This window comes from Taeniopygia guttata, chromosome 2, assembly GCF_048771995.1.
Source record: "Taeniopygia guttata chromosome 2, bTaeGut7.mat, whole genome shotgun sequence".
NCBI lineage: Eukaryota > Metazoa > Chordata > Aves > Passeriformes > Estrildidae > Taeniopygia > Taeniopygia guttata.
This window is the reverse complement of record NC_133026.1, coordinates 23,410,526-23,423,919: the sequence shown is the minus strand read 5'-3', so window position 1 is coordinate 23,423,919 and position 13,394 is coordinate 23,410,526. Positions and strand designations below refer to the sequence as shown.

Below are 13,394 nucleotides of genomic sequence, written 5' to 3'. Positions count from 1 at the left end.
CACTGAAGCAAAAAGTAGTACCAAAGTTTACTTAAAGTGTGCAGGGAGTCAACGCAGCAATGCAAAGAAAAGACAAAAGAACATTTCCAAAAATACTTTGCTGGTGAATTTGCTTATTATTTTACCTTACAGGTGAATCTACTATATTGTTCTTTACAATTAATTGAGCTAATATAAACAGCAAACAATGAGTTGTAGTACTTTTGATTCCTTATTTTTATATACTTTTTTTTTTCCAATTTAACTCAGTAATAGACTGCATGTGCTGGGTAAACAATTTGTTGAAGAAAAATACTTCAAAATATGATATAAAAATAATTGGAAATCTAGATGCACAAACTTTTGTGCTTGTTTGGTTGGGGTTTTTTAAGACAGCTTTTCATATAGAGCTTCATTCTCATAATTTTGGTCAAGTTACCTGCTTGTTGAAATTTCAGGGTCTGGAGCTCCAGCTGATGCATTCTTTTAAGATCAGTCATCTCTTGTATATGATTATGAACAAGTTCCTCTTTAAGACTGCTAAGTGCACTCTCTTTTTCTGCCTTCAAGGACTCACAAACCTGGTCTACATGAGCTGAATAAACCAGTGATAGACAAATCCGCTGTGCTTCCATTTGCAGTTGTAAATCAGTCTTTGAATATAAAGACACAATTTAAAAGAGTGAGAAACAAGAAAATAGAAAGACCCATCCTTGGAAATTTCTGAGATTAATAAACTGTTGAATGGAATGCTGCATATACAGTATGCATAACATAAATTTAAATACACATAGTTTGGAAAGTTGAGTTTTAACAAAATAGCAAGACACTTCTTCAGCTTAAAATAAAAATCAAATTAAAATCAATAATACACTTTAACTCCTGTTTTGCAGCAATAAAATCCCAATGAATTCTAACCCAGTGAAGCAAAAGCAATATCATTATTAACAGAGTAATTAGGAAAGTGTACTCTAAACACAGAGAGAGATTGTATTATTAGCAGACATTAAAAACATTAATTTTCAAGGCTTGTAGCTCCAGTCTGCACTTTGGGGATCTCATTGCTAAATAAAAAAGATGTTTGGGATATGCCAACAGGGACCTACTTAGAGCTGAAGTTTGAAAAGGTTTTTAGACACCTCTGGACCACAATGACTTTTAATTGTGTGTCAGGAAATTGTAAGACCCTTATCACAGCCTTATAAAAAACAAACCAACCAATCAAACAAAAAACCCTAAACCAAACCATCACAAAGCTAAAGCTCTTTTTGTAATCTCACAACTGTTTCCAATGTGTCTTTGATTGTGATTTTATTTCTTAGGAAATAAATGAACTACAATGCAATATTAGGCAGTTGGTAGTATTAGTTCACTGTTAGGCTGACTTTCATAAAACAAAAAAGAAGTTTAAAAAGAGTAGAAGTCTGCTTAACATCCATTTCCACAGAAAACTTAGTTGCATACAACTTGCAGCATGCTATTGAACTTTACCAGTGTACATAGATTTAAGTTTATATCTAGATTTATGATTCCACCACCTAATCAAATACTTAGGTATTTATATTGACAAATAAGAATCCTTTCATTAATTGTTACCTACAATTAATTAACAATACGGAGAAGTGCCAAGCAAAACTGTGCCAACAAAACTTAAGAAAATAGAATCATATTACATGCATTCTCATTATCACATCCAGATACACTTCTTAAAACAAAATAATTGATAATGCAATTTAGATATTTCACAAGTTTGATATTTAAAAAGTTTGGTCAAAGATGACAGATGAAGTTTCATTAGTCTTTATATTGTTTGAATGAGTACTTAGAGAACTGAAAAACTAGTCACAGAATAAAAACTTATGTCCAAAATAAGTTTTTCCCTTAAGAAAGTGAAATACTGCATCAAAATATTAGGTGCTCTGGTAGTCTTCTTACATTTTTGTTGTTGCTGTTGACTTAATTAAACTCAAGGGAAGAGTTTCTTTTTCATTCAAAAAGCATCCTCATACACATTGACTGTGCTTATAATTCTGGTCATTCATGTAACCCCTTTCAACCACTGGCCACAAGCCTTTCAACCACTGACACACACCTACACTTCAAGGCAGCCAATTGGAAAAAATAGGATGCAAATTTTCAAGTGTAAGCTCCTACTGATTTTCATAGTTAAAGTATTTTCTATACAGTTTTACAACACATACCTGTTCTGATTTTAAGGCATCCACTTGCTGCTGAAGGTTATTTTCACTCTGTGTAATGGCTGGTAATGATGTTTCCTCTGTCAGCCTGTCTGGCATCCCATGCAAATGTTCCACAACAGACTGCTGTTCTGGTTTCAGCACTTGCTGGACCTTCTTCCTTTTTATTACCTCATGGCTGCAGTCTTTACCAGAACTTAGATTATCTCTTGAATTTATTCCTTCATCAGCTTTACTCTTTGAACCAGAGGATTTATTCCTACGTTCAGATGCTGGAGTAGCAGTCTTTAAAGATTTTCCTTTAGAGCATTTTTTCTTAGAGTCATTACTACTACTAGTTCTTCTCTGAACATGACTAATTGTGACTTCTAGTTCTTTACACTTTACTAGAATTTGCTCTTTCTCATCTTTTAAGGATTTGACTTTTTCATTTAAATGGCAGATTTCACTATCCTTTGACTTTAACTGTTCAGAGAGATCGGAAAGTCTCAGGGATAATTCCACTTTCTCACGCTGAGTAACTTGGAGCTTTTCCATAAGTTCTGTTGAATCTTTCTCAACAACTTCTCCAGCCACAAATATGTCTTCCCTGGACACCTTTATTTCTTTACTCCCTTCAAAACCAGAAGGTCTAGTTTTAAATAATACTGGTCTATTGCTTTGTAAGTGGCAGATTTTTTCATTCAAAGCTTGGAGTTTGTTTCTGTATTCAGCTTCTTGCTTTTTCTTGTCCTCTTCTAACTCAGCTTTTGCCTTCAGAAGACTGGTACATTCTTTCTGTAGTTCCTTATAGCTAGCTTCAAGTTTTTTCTCAGTCAATGAAAAGGCACTCTTCTGCCTTTTAGTATCCTCTTGGAGGATACTGTTTTGGTTTTTAAGTTGCTCATTTTCAGTAATCAGCTTTTCTATTCTTTTTTGCAAGTCCAAAATTTCTGTCTTAGAGCTAACACTACTGTTACAAACTATGTTTTCTTCAGAGCATACCAACATATTTTTTAATTTCTCTTCCAGAGTTTCATTTTCCCCTTTAAGAACATTATTTTGTGTTTCTAGTTCTGAACATTTTTTTTTAAGGGTATCTTCTCTCTCCCTCATTTGTTCCTGCATCAACTCAGTTTTAAGCTGCAGCTCTTGTATTTCTTGTTCAAGGGTACCCTTCTCTTTTTCCTCTTGCCTAAGCACTTCAATCTCCTTCTCCAGTTCATGGATTTGACGTGTCATTTCTTCAGATTTAGAATTTACAATAGATTGCTGCAAGTCTTTCAGGTTTGTAATCTCCAAAATCAACTGATTTTGCTTAGTGATTAAGTTGTCCTTTTCATATTGCATGGCTTCTATCTTTTGACTCATTTCATTTTGTACTTCATCTAACTGCTGCTTATGGTACACATTCAAGTTGTGTTTAAGGCTTTCCACGTTCACCATGTGCTCTTTTTCTAAGTCTTCTTTAAGCCTGGAAAGTTCCTCTTCATGACTAAACAGAAGATTTGTCCTCAGTCTCTCTAACTCTGCTTCTTGAGATTCTGCCATCCTGTCCAAAACTGCATCCTTCTCCCTTTCTAGCATTTCAAGTTTTATTTTGTAATTTGTAATTTCTGCCTCATGTTTTAATTCCAAATCCTTCCTAAATTCAGAGGCAGAAGCCAGCTGAGTTTTTAAATCTTCAATCACAAACTGGTATTTTTCAGCTTCATTTAATCTACCTTCCATATCCGCTATAGTTTGCTTGGCCCTTTGAACCTGCTCTCTTGAAAAATTCAGTTCTTGAAGAAGATCTTCAATTCTAGTTTGTTGAAGAGATTTCTCTGTTGCAATAACTTCCATCTGTTGTGACAACTCTTGCTTTATTTTTTCCCTTTCCTTATCAGCATCCTGCAATTTCACATTCAATTCATTAATTTTAATATTCATTAAATGCATTTGATCTTTATTAGCATTCTCATGAAAACACAGACTTGAAGTTTGCTCCAATTCTACTTTTTGTTGCAAAAGACGCTGTTCTATTTCCACTGCATGCTGCTTCATTAATTCTTGCTTCATTTGTACAATCTGCTGGCCGTGCATTTCATCTAATTCAGCCTGAAGTTGTGCCAGTCTCCTTTGTGTTTCCAATTCCATTTTTTGCACAATGTCAGCTTCAGACTGACTGTCTTTATAACATCGTTTCTGCAGTTCTTCCACAGTTCCCATTAATTGTTTTATTTCATCAGAACATTGTCTTTCCTTCTGTTTGTAGGCGGTAAGTTCAACTTTCATATTACTTATCTGCTGGTTCCTTAGGGAAATCTCTTCTTTCAATTCTTCAAGTAATTTGCTGACATCTGATAGTTTTTCCTTTAGCTGAAATGAATTTTTTTCCTCTTCTCCAAGTTTTGCTTCCAGCTCTTCAACTAATGCTTCCTTTTCTTGTAATTTACTCAAATCTTCCCCCTCTTTTTTCTGTTTTTCCTTAAAACAAAAGAGGAAAACTATGTTCTTATTTTTAGCTAATTATCTGAACATGTAGGAACAGTTACAGACTTATCCATTTCGTCTTTCTTAGAAGGCTAGAGAGGCTATGTTAGTTATAAAACATAAATATAAATTATTTGTTGACCTCATTTGGAACTTTCTGTACCTTTGGAATACTAAGAACCTGTACCCTACCAATGTCATTATGCCCCTCCCCTATTCTTTCCAACCACCAGTGTCTCTATCACTTTTAGTAATATTTGCTTTTTTTAGGTGGTTTTAAAATGTTTTCCCATGAAAGATAATTTAAAAGGTACACAAAGGAAAAAATTCATTTGTTGCTTAAGGCAGAGAAGAATGTTCAAGCAGATAATGAAATTTTTTTTCTACAATAATGTCCTCTATTGAAGGCGTTTTAACACATGAAACATAGTTTCATAATTTGCTCTAAATATTTCCACAACTTTAATAAAAATAATACATAATACCGACATAAAAGTTTCAGTTTGAAATTATATACATATTATGTGTTTGTTAACAGAAACAGTATCAAAAACTTAAAATAGCTGTTTGCATTCTATGCAGCAAAGTCATTACTTGTGCTTTGGCTTTTTTATTTCAAAGGAATTACAAAATCCTAAAAAGTGTTTAGGAAAAGAGATCTTTAGAGTACGGAACATACCATTTCATATATCATTATTTTCTCTTGGAGATGTGTAATCTGCTCTTCAAATTCTTCTTTCTTTCTTTGATAATTCTTAAGCAGACTTTCTTGCTCTTCTAGCTGTTGCTGATGTGAAAGTATCTGTTGCTTGGCTTGCAGTAGATCAGCAGCTGTGCAACTATGGCTGCTGTTCCTTAGGGCTTCACTTGCCTGCAACTTGAATTTTAAAGAAATAAAACCTAAAATATATCAAGTTTTTTCAGAAAACACTTGTGCTACATACAGAAATAGTGATATTTACTTTCTTCTTCAACATTACAAATCAAAGATTTCTAAGTTCTTTTGGGGGAAGTCAAACATCCTTATTCATTTGGGATGGCCAACCAATAAAAAGGTATTTCATATTAATTAAATATTCATGGTGAGTTAACATAGGACAGCAGTGTCTCAGATACATCAGTATGCAGTAAAACTAACTAGTTGCAGCTATGGAGCCCATAATCAGATTTTTAATAATAAAATCTCAGGCTTCAGAATATAAACCACTTGAAGCTCAAAATAAGCTATATAATGTACTTTAACAGCATGAAATACTACAAGATTCAACTGCAACACTGTAAGGTATAGTCTGTGTGCCTGTGGCATCTCAATCACCACACTTTTTAGAAGAAATGTCTTTCTGAAGCTTCACTTCATTATTTAAACTACCTTTTAATAACACCATAAAGGAAGCTTTTATTAAAAAAATATAAGGACTGGAGTGTGAAGCTGCGGCCCATGGAAGTTGATGGTTGGATATTTTGGTTTCAAAAGGAACATTGTGCCCAAAGCTCTGAGAATCAATTACCCACATTTTTTTCCCCAGGCTAACTGCCACAGTTCAGTATTTATCAGAAGCTATTACCACATAATAGGAAAGAAAACAGACTAATATTTATAATTTTACAGCTAATTATTCCATATTGTGACAACAACTGTAGGACCAGGAAAATGACTGCTGATCTGTGCTAAGAGGCTGATTCTTGAAAAATGTACAAAAAAATTTTCTGCAGGAAGTAGCTATTTATGGAGCCTTCAAAGTGACAATTATTGTCAAACCTAAATAAATGTTGGTTGCTGTATAACTTACATGCTGAAACTGAATTTGCAGTTTCTGACTTTGCTCAGTAAGCTCCAAGAACTCCCTCATGGTTTCATCCTTTTCCTTCCGTGCCTGCTGTAAGTTAGTAGTGAGCTGAGTGATAATGTCATCTCTTTTTTTGATAGCAGCTTCAAATTCTTGCAGCTGTAAAAGATAAAATTTAAATATTAATGCACATGAAAACCATGGTCAAAAATACTAGCTCATTTTAGTTAAGTAGAAATAAATCATCCCTAATCTCTCTGTTTAAAAGGTGTCTCATTAGTATAGTTTTTGTATTTTCACAAGCTCTATTTGTAAAAATTTCAGGAAGAGGGTTTTTTCCCCCTCATTGAACAATACATGATCTCTCCATGAAATATAGTTAACAAATAACAAAATCTGAACTTTTAAGAAGACTAATTAGTTAAATATATAACTTGCTTTTAAAATAAAAAGTGTGGCCACATAAACAAACCATAATAAAGGAAACCAGAATATCTACTAATAGTGTTTCAGCAGTTTTGTACAACTTCTCATGTTCACACTTTTCCCACAATAAATGCAAGTTATATCATCTCTCACTTGAAGTGCAACAAACAGCATTCATTGTACTAAAGCAGGTAATAATAGACACCATGCAGTATCCTACACTGTGAACCCAAGAAAGTAATTCATAACTACACAAGAAAATCAGTTCAAGCTGCAAAATGGATACAGCATATTTAATGATGAATCTCTTGCAATTTGTAATAATGAAGAAATGATAAGACAAAAAAATTCTTTGACAACTGTTTTCATTTTTTGTAGGATTACACTCAAGCAGTCAGAAATTCTACAATATTGATTGGCAATATTTTTGTGCGCATTTATATAATTATGTATCAGTATAAAGTTTCTTTCTCAATTTGAACTCACTTAAGGCTAGTGGAAGCCTCCTCTCTACATACTGCAAATTTCTTAAACCATTAGTAATCCTCTGTAACTGCTTTGTTTACAATGTTCCCCAAAAAAACCCTTCACTGAGTTATATGCTCAATCTTTGCTGTTAACATGGTAATGCTTCCAGGTAAAGTTATTTTTAGAACATTGGAGTCAAATCCTACTTTAAAAGCACAGGCATAATTAAAATACTAAATGTTTGTTATAGTAGAGAAAATTAGGAACAAATCAGGAACTTAAGTATGCTACACCTTTGTTTTTGCAGCTGTTCAATGAAATTGAATACGTAAATATGTCAGTTCCAAAGCACATCATGTTATATAATTTCCAACTTTTTAAATTCAATCTTTGTTCTTGACAAAGAGGCAGAACTAAAGCACACAACTATCTTCCCCACTCCTCTTTTACAATTCTTTTGTTTCTTCTGAAAAATAAATCATATGCATTTCTCAATTGAGATACTATGCATTGTACCACTATGAACAAAAGTACACTGCAACAATTAAAATATTATTGTACCACAGCCCCAAACCTGAAAACACTCAATTTTGTTTTAGTAAATTTTTATTTTATTTTAAAAATTGTAATTATGGTAATTTTTTAAATGCAAACATTTTCACTTTCTACTCTTCCAGGAAAAATGAACAGTAGTTACAATCATTAGAAATACTTATTTTCTTTATTATGCTATGATTATGACTATTATGTTTAGCACAACAGATACAAGACACAGTAATTAAAATTCAACATCAGACAAGGAAATAATAAACCACCTCTTCTGGGGCAACCACTTAACTGGTGCTATGATGGATAAAAGGACATCTATTATCACAGATAAAATAATAATAATAATAATAATAATAATAATAATAATAATAATAATAATACAATGGCAAAAGTAACTGAATATTAGATTTTAAAAAAATTTATAGTACTTTGCAAAAATAAAAGCAAAATACAGTGACGTGACCTGAATCCAAATTAGGAGAGAGACAAATAAGACATAAAGCACAACAAAGCACTGACTTGAGTGCACTGCACCACTGGCTTAAACTGGAATTATATTCTTTACTTTAAAACTTAAGTTTATATTCCAATGGTATTTTTAAAGTAAGAAATTATTTCCTATAAAGCCGAATTATTAGGTGTTTTAAATTAAAACATTCTGACACTGTTGGTTATGTATTTCACACTGTGAAGTACAAATACAAATACATTTTTGGTTCAGTTATATTATTCCTTAGGGAGTAAAACCTGAGTTTTTTTTGATCTTGGAGGAGCAGGAAGACATTAAAGTCTTTGCATAAGTAGAGAAGAATTAGGGCTTTTCTTGAAGAAAATTGTCTTTCCATTCCTAATTTGAAGCATCTCACTGCAAAGACAATTCGAATTTTAGTCACAAAATACAGAGAAAAAGGACACACAATGGAAATGCCATTCAAAGTAATAAAACACATGGCATATGATTGAAAGAAATTACGTGTAATTAATTCTGTATCACACACTGAGTGCATTCTGAACAGCTACCATTGGTGTGAACTCTTTCCAGTGAGGCTCTGCATTTTTGCATGTAACCAAATAGCAAGTAGAAAGCAACATAAGGTAATTATACCTGTTGCAATCCTTCTGTACCATAGGCTGCCCTCATTTCTTCTATCTCTCTGCTTAATTCTTCAATCTCTTGTTGTTTCCCAGTCAATTGATTCTCCATCACCTCTAGCTGTGTGTGTGAGTGCTGCATCCCATGCTCTGAATGAATGTCTCCAACTCCAAATTCTTCTTCCTAAATCAATCCAAGTTCCTTTACATGCCAATTTTTATGTTTTATCACAGTAAATAAAGTCAAGCATCAAATTCTGTACCAAATGCCACTTTAGAACATTAAAATACAATACAGCATCAAAGATGTTATTGCCACGGCAACCTCCTTTGTTAGTGTAAGTCACACCTCAAAAGCACTGACACAAAACATTTCTGTGAGTTGTGCTCTATAACCTTAGCCTTAACAGATGGACTAAATTGGTTTGCATTTCAAGTTTAAGGATACACTATATTAATATAACAAACAATGCAGAAGTGGAGCACAGCATGCAAAATAAAGCATTAGTCAACAACACAGTGTTTGTTCAAAACGAACTGAGGTGTTTAGTATTCTCCATTAGTATTCTGATTCAATTTGCAATACTGTACCCTGATTAAGTCTGCAGGTATAGCTGTTCTTGTCACAAAACTGCAACCATTTACCTGTATAAAGACAATTTCTAAATACATTATTTTAAATAATGCTTGATTTCTATTTCCCACTTACTTGAATCTTATGTGGCAATATACAGGAATTGTTATACTACAAAAATTTATTTAATTTGAAATACAAAATAGCTTTCTATATAGCAAATTGCATTAAAGTAAGCATAGATAACAGGTAAAATGCCCAAAATTGCAGAAATAAACACTATGGTCTAAAATGAAAACCTTATAACCAATCAACATCTAGAGAAAACAAAGGAATTCAGATTTAAAGGTCAACGCAAAGCTTTATCTCTTAAATCATTAAAATACAGCACTGTTGCATTTTAAATTATATATTTAATATTTTTATATATTACAAAACATAGTAATGCTTTCTCAAAGATTTTTATACACCACAAGATTTAGTCTTTCTGAAAGTCACCTATCTCTTGATAAGGGATGAAAGGCAGTATCATAGACTTTCACTGTCAATTTGAAGAAATTTCATTAAATTGAAAAAGAACAGAAATGATACATTTGACATAAGACATTTGAAAATAAATAAATCCTCTTTCACTCACCTAACACTGCAAGCGCTTTCAGCTTCTGTGAGAATTTTGACTCTACTGACTGTACAAACCAAAACCAGCAAATCTCCAAAAGGCAAGCACAAGCCAAAGTAGTAGTTGCAGGTTAAAAAAAATCCAAATGAAAAGAACAGGCTGGGTACACATGATTAATGATCAAACAGACAGGCAGGCTTTTAAAACAGCAGAGCAATGTTCAAAAATGAGAAAGCAAGAACTGCTGCATTTCTCCTCAGAGCTCATTATTACATCAGAGTCTGAAACAAAAATAATGGCACTAAACATAGAAAGTCATCATAGTATTTCAGACCCAAATACTATGTTTAAATCAAAAAAAGAAGCTGTACTGCTCAGACGTCTGCCATAGCCTAGATCAGGACTGACTTACAAATAACTATTACGCCTCAGCAAATCAATAAGTGCACTGTTCTAAATGGGATCAATACAGTCATTGAATTTGTATTAGACGAATGAATAAATCTGCATTAGAGAATTTGCAGAGCTGACAGCGTGCCCTTTCAATTTCTGATGTTCTCAGTAAAAATAAGACACCGTGGAGATTACTACCTTAGTTTAGAAGGAATAAAAAAATTCCAGCAAACAGCAGTCCAGGCTACTCATAGAGGCACTGTGCATCATCTGTGTATTGCCAGATGATTGTTCTACGTTCAGACACACAAATGTCTACACAGTGCCTGGCACCAACATCTTTATTCAGATTTTGGCACATGTCCCAGATTAACAACACTAGTAGTTTAATAGAAGCTGCTATTAAATCCTTCCCTTCCCCTTTGTAGCTCCCATTTTCCTTAGGCTTAATTGATAAAGATGCAGTGAACAACCACTGTATTCTACCACAGTGGATACACTTCTCTGCCCATGAATCATGGCTATAACAAGAACTAACAGGAAAGGCACAAAAGTTTCCTCTCATTAGCTGTCAGACTACTCAGCAGCTGAAAATTCTACAAAAGACCTTAACTTAGAGAAGAGATTTTGCTACACACATTCAAATCAACTGTGTGGAACATCATAAATCCTGCTCCATTTCATGGGAGTGTAACTTCGACAACACGCAAGTGATGTACACAGTAACATGGGAGTCCACACTTTTCTCATCTGATACCTTCTTTCAAATGTCTTCTGGCAAAGTGCAAGTGGAAACACGACAAGGCAACAAACTGCACTGCAATCTGTGAAAAAACCCAGCTAGACAGCCACAGCAGGGTACTGTGTTGAGGGAAACCTTGGGAGCAGCCTGGCAACCCCTAACATGACAAATTCTGCTGTTTAAGAGCAGACAAACAGTTGGTAGTAAGTTACCAACTTCAAAATATCTTAATTTAAAACAAATTTTCCACTCATCTGAAGTATATGAATTCAGTAGTTCAGATGCCAACTTGAGGGTCAGTAGATGGGTAAACAAGGCCTGCAGGACTCCTGTCCTGACTTACGGTCCCAGTGATTTACCCATTTAGAGGTCTTGTGCAAGTCTATAAATGCTCTTCATGTAGATTCTTATAATTTCTTCTTTAAAAGCTTTGCAGTTCACCTTTAAAACTGAAACATTCTTATGCCTTAATTACTTATGATGTGTTTAGTTACATACCCCAGGAAACAATTAAACATTGAAAGAATCAAATCACATACCACTTTAACATAATGGAACAAAGAAGTAACAAGAGCTCTGGATAAAATTGCATGAGCAAATAATCACAAAAAAAGAATAGATTAATTTTTACAATACATTACTCAGCAGTCACAGTTTTGGTGAACAAACATTATGAAACAAATGAAGGTTATAGAAGTCTCAAAGGACATTATGTCTGACTGTTCTTCGTTCCTTGCATTTTCAAAATAATTCACAGAAAAATTATTTAGTACTATAAAGTAAAATATAATCTGTAGTCTCATGGCTAAAAATAAAGACTTCATTTCTATTGCATCAGTTAACACATATGCTGAAGGCAAATGAAAGAATTTTCTTTCTGAGAAAAAAGGAAAACCAACTTCCACTACTGGATTAAAGGAGTGATTCATGACAAATGCCACCAGAGGTCAGGATTACATTCATGATATCACTGTACCCTATATCAAGTTCCTTACACCTTGAAAGACCAGAAATTGTATCTCAAAAGTAGCAGTAATAATATATAATGTATAATGTTGTAACTACTTACAACATTAATACTATTACTACCGAGATTTCACTCTATGAAAATAAATTTATGCTCAGCATAAAACAATACATACTGCATAAAAGACTTGTTTGATCTGGGAGAAGAAACATACAGAAGTATCTGGAACATATTAAGAATTTAACCTCATGTTTTCTTTCCCCCTCCACCTTTTCTTGTACATTTTGGACACCTGATTCCTTACTAAAAATTAATATTTAGACCTTGATCATGGCTTGTCAATGTTCTTAGCCTCTCCTGAATCTTCTAGTTATGTCACAACTGACTATATGAAACTTAGCTAAAATTAGCAACTAGTTACCTTGGGAAAATTAATTTCAGCGTATTTTGGGGGTTTTGCAGGGGAGGGTTTATACTCCATAAGCAAAAGCCATTTTCAGATTGTGATGAAAATAGTTGCAATCCTGTAACTAAGCTTAATAACTTCTGAAGGAGAACCATTGATGACTTTTTAAAACATCATGGCTTAATACATTTTTCTATATAGTAACAGAACAGCAACTAGTTTCTTTATGCAGTAGTTAAGGTTGAGCTATAAATTTCATCAAAATTTATAAAAACAAACAACTTTCTAGACTTCATATTAACCATCTTTTCAGAGATATACTTTGAATTTTGGAAATAGAACCAAGAAGAGAAAAAAAAAAATCAGGTGAACAGATTTTCAGTTATACCATAAAACTTGAGGCATACTGAAAATTTATGGGGGCAACTTTACCTTACATAGTTATAAAATCCTTCAAAATTCCAACTGTTAGGCAAACCCTAACTTCCCTTAGTTCCGAGTTCGAACTATAACCTTAAATAGCTAACCACCACTATAATTTAAGACTGTGCAGGTAGGCCTCATTGTTGCTTACATTGAGGAATTTGTCCCGAAAGACAAGCAGGTCATACAAAGGATTTACCAGTCTTCAATCGGCTTCTACCTTGACAGTGTAAGTATCAGAAAGGTGGCTGAGCAATCTGAGCAAAAGACTGTACTTACAATCTATTTCCTTCAATACAAGAATCATTCCATAAACA

At 33.5% G+C, this 13,394-nt stretch overlaps 1 protein-coding gene across 10 annotated transcripts in view; it reads right to left on the bottom strand.

The window, feature by feature from the left end:
- AKAP9 (A-kinase anchoring protein 9) overlaps positions 1-13,394 on the bottom strand; it is a 105,238-nt gene that overhangs the window by 56,404 nt on the left and 35,440 nt on the right. For 4 of the 10 annotated variants that reach the window (XM_030264660.4, XM_030264665.4, XM_030264662.4 and 1 more), the window contains exons 4-9: positions 9,545-9,598; positions 8,967-9,137; positions 6,422-6,577; positions 5,311-5,508; positions 2,181-4,625; positions 419-632 (exon numbers count right to left, since the gene is read on the bottom strand). In XM_030264660.4, coding sequence (XP_030120520.4) covers positions 419-632; positions 2,181-4,625; positions 5,311-5,508; positions 6,422-6,577; positions 8,967-9,137; positions 9,545-9,598 — 3,238 coding nt within the window. Of the gene's footprint in view, positions 1-418; positions 633-2,180; positions 4,626-5,310; positions 5,509-6,421; positions 6,578-8,966; positions 9,138-9,544; positions 9,599-10,164; positions 10,706-10,737; positions 12,239-13,394 lie in introns of those variants that run through there. The other 6 variants (XM_030264666.4, XM_072925518.1, XM_072925520.1 and 3 more) reach the window with 5 other exon arrangements.